Source organism: Aplysia californica, unplaced genomic scaffold, assembly GCF_000002075.1.
Source record: "Aplysia californica isolate F4 #8 unplaced genomic scaffold, AplCal3.0 scaffold00311, whole genome shotgun sequence".
Taxonomy (NCBI): domain Eukaryota; kingdom Metazoa; phylum Mollusca; class Gastropoda; order Aplysiida; family Aplysiidae; genus Aplysia; species Aplysia californica.
In genome coordinates this window covers 3,652-5,928 of record NW_004797581.1, presented here as the reverse complement: position 1 = coordinate 5,928, position 2,277 = coordinate 3,652, and the positions used below count along the sequence as shown (strand labels likewise).

General features: G+C 37.1%; 1 protein-coding gene across 1 annotated transcript in view; it reads left to right on the top strand.

The window, feature by feature from the left end:
• The window catches only part of LOC101850732 (L-cysteine desulfhydrase), a 47,080-nt gene extending 45,058 nt beyond the window's left edge, over window positions 1–2,022 (top strand). The window contains exon 14 of the mRNA XM_035970707.1: window positions 1,914–2,022. Coding sequence (XP_035826600.1) covers window positions 1,914–1,970 — 57 coding nt within the window. The 3' untranslated portion in view covers window positions 1,971–2,022. The remainder of the gene's footprint in view (window positions 1–1,913) is intronic.
• The last annotated feature ends 255 nt before the right edge of the window (window positions 2,023–2,277 follow it).

Below are 2,277 nucleotides of genomic sequence, written 5' to 3'. Positions count from 1 at the left end.
AGAGTGTGAAAGATAACATTACGTTGAAATTGGTGCCGTTGGATTGTGCATTGAATTGTGCACTGGAATAGATTTGTGCATTAGAATTTTAGATTTGAGTCTTTGATTTATGTTTGTGCATTAGAATTGTGCATTAGATTGTGCTTTGGATTGTGAAATTGGTATCATAGGATTTCTTGCCCCCCCAAAAAAAAGATACATTTAGACACCAAAATAAGTCAATAGCAGCATTTGTCCCAGAGATACTCGAAAATGTAGATTTCAAATGGCGGCCATTTTGAAATCCAATATGGCGGCTCATTAGTAAAACTACGCTATGCAGATCGTTACCGTTGGATTCCTTGCCTCCCAAAACATACATTTAGACACCAAAATGAAGTCAAGAGCAGCATTTGCCCCAGAGATACTCGAAAATGTAGATTTCAAATGGCGGCCATTTTGAAATCCAATATGGCGGCCCCTTAGTACAAATACGCTATGCAGATTGTTACCATTGGATTCCTTGCCCCCAAAAACATACATTTAGACACCAAAATGAAGTCAGTAGCAGCATTTGACCCAGAGATAATCGCAAATGTAGATTTCAAATGGCGGCCATTTTGAAATCCAACATGGCGGCCATAAAGAGAGAAATTCGAGTGGCCCAATATCTAAAAATGTTTGCAATATATTAATGTACATCTGTGCCAAATTTGGTGCTTGTATCACAAAATGCACAATCCTTTTAAATTTTTGGGCTAAACCGCCCCACTAATAGGATAGAAGATTGGATCACAATCATGATAATGTATCCTACATTGGTCAGAGCACGCCAATCAACACTTTTATGTAATCACTTCCTGATTGATACCTTCATATTCAAACAACCACACACACACACACACACACACACACACACACACACACACACACACACACACACACACACACACACACACATATGACCATAATTCATACACCATACGACCCAATGCAATTCTACACTGTCTGTCTTCAAATATACCCTTCCACCCAGCACCCACCCTCACATGACTAGATTGAACAAAGTGCTTTATGCACACTACAAGTAATGTGTGATAATGCATCTCAGTACCAGCAGTGTGTGTATCATGCCGAGTGGGGGCGAGCCTGATGGGCTTATGTAACCTGATACTCTCGATAAGATGGGTATGTTGTTTTGCTCTATGCCCGTAGCAGGATGATTTGAATTCAAAACAATTACATAGAAATATTTGATCTGTTTATTTTTAGACAAGCTGTTCAAGGTACCCGCATGTGTGTTTGAGAAAACCATCTTGCCAGTTTAAAGAAAGAATGGTGGTTCAGTCGGGGAATGGCATACTGTACGAGCTGTCCGTGATTTCGAGTTTTACGTGTTTGGGGTATCCTGTGCGCTGCACATTATATAGGCCTATTTATGTGTGTGTGTGTGTGTGTGTGTGTGTGTGTGTGTGTGTGTTTCTCTCGCAAGATGCCAGATTTCACCCAGTTAGGTGGCAAAAATATAGCAAGCTAAACCTCAAACAACACATTATGTGATCCACTGACAAAATGTGTACATAATAATATAGGCTATATAATAATATATATATCATACATGTCTAATCAATAGATCAGCAATTTATGTACAGATGAAATTGTAGTAAGGATAAAAATCAGAGTAATACTGTTTTATATTGATTATAATATAACTTACGTTCAAAGATTAAAGATTATGTTAGAATTGTGATATTTTCTTAGAAGGTAGGGTTTTTTTATGTTAAGAAAGAGGCTAAGGAAGAGACACCAATTCAAAGGAAAATTTTAATGAGCAGTGTCATTTGATAACTTCATAATTTGAGAAAAAGTAATTTTATTTTTTTTTGTTCAATAAAATGCCAATGAAAATGTCCTATATTTGTGTCTTTTTTTAGACCAATCCTGGAGAGTACAGTCGTTTTGTGAATTGGAACGGGCCTCAGGATTGCTAACTGACCCAGAACAAGCAGCAAGTCTAGCCAGAGATGGCTTATACTTTACCGGTGTGTTTGGCTGTTATTGTAAAAATAAGGTTTCGACTTGATTAAGGCCCTTATTTCCCTTTTGTTTAAAAAATAAATAATGTTGTCTAACATTTATTTCATTACTGAATTATGTTTGTATGGTACTGGTACTAATGGTAGGCCTACTAGAGACAACATTTTAATTTCTGACTTTATTGTAAACTATTTCCCATCCTTTTCCCTTTGAGTATTGAATAGACTGAACATAAGGGAAAACAATCAAGAAGGCCTCCTC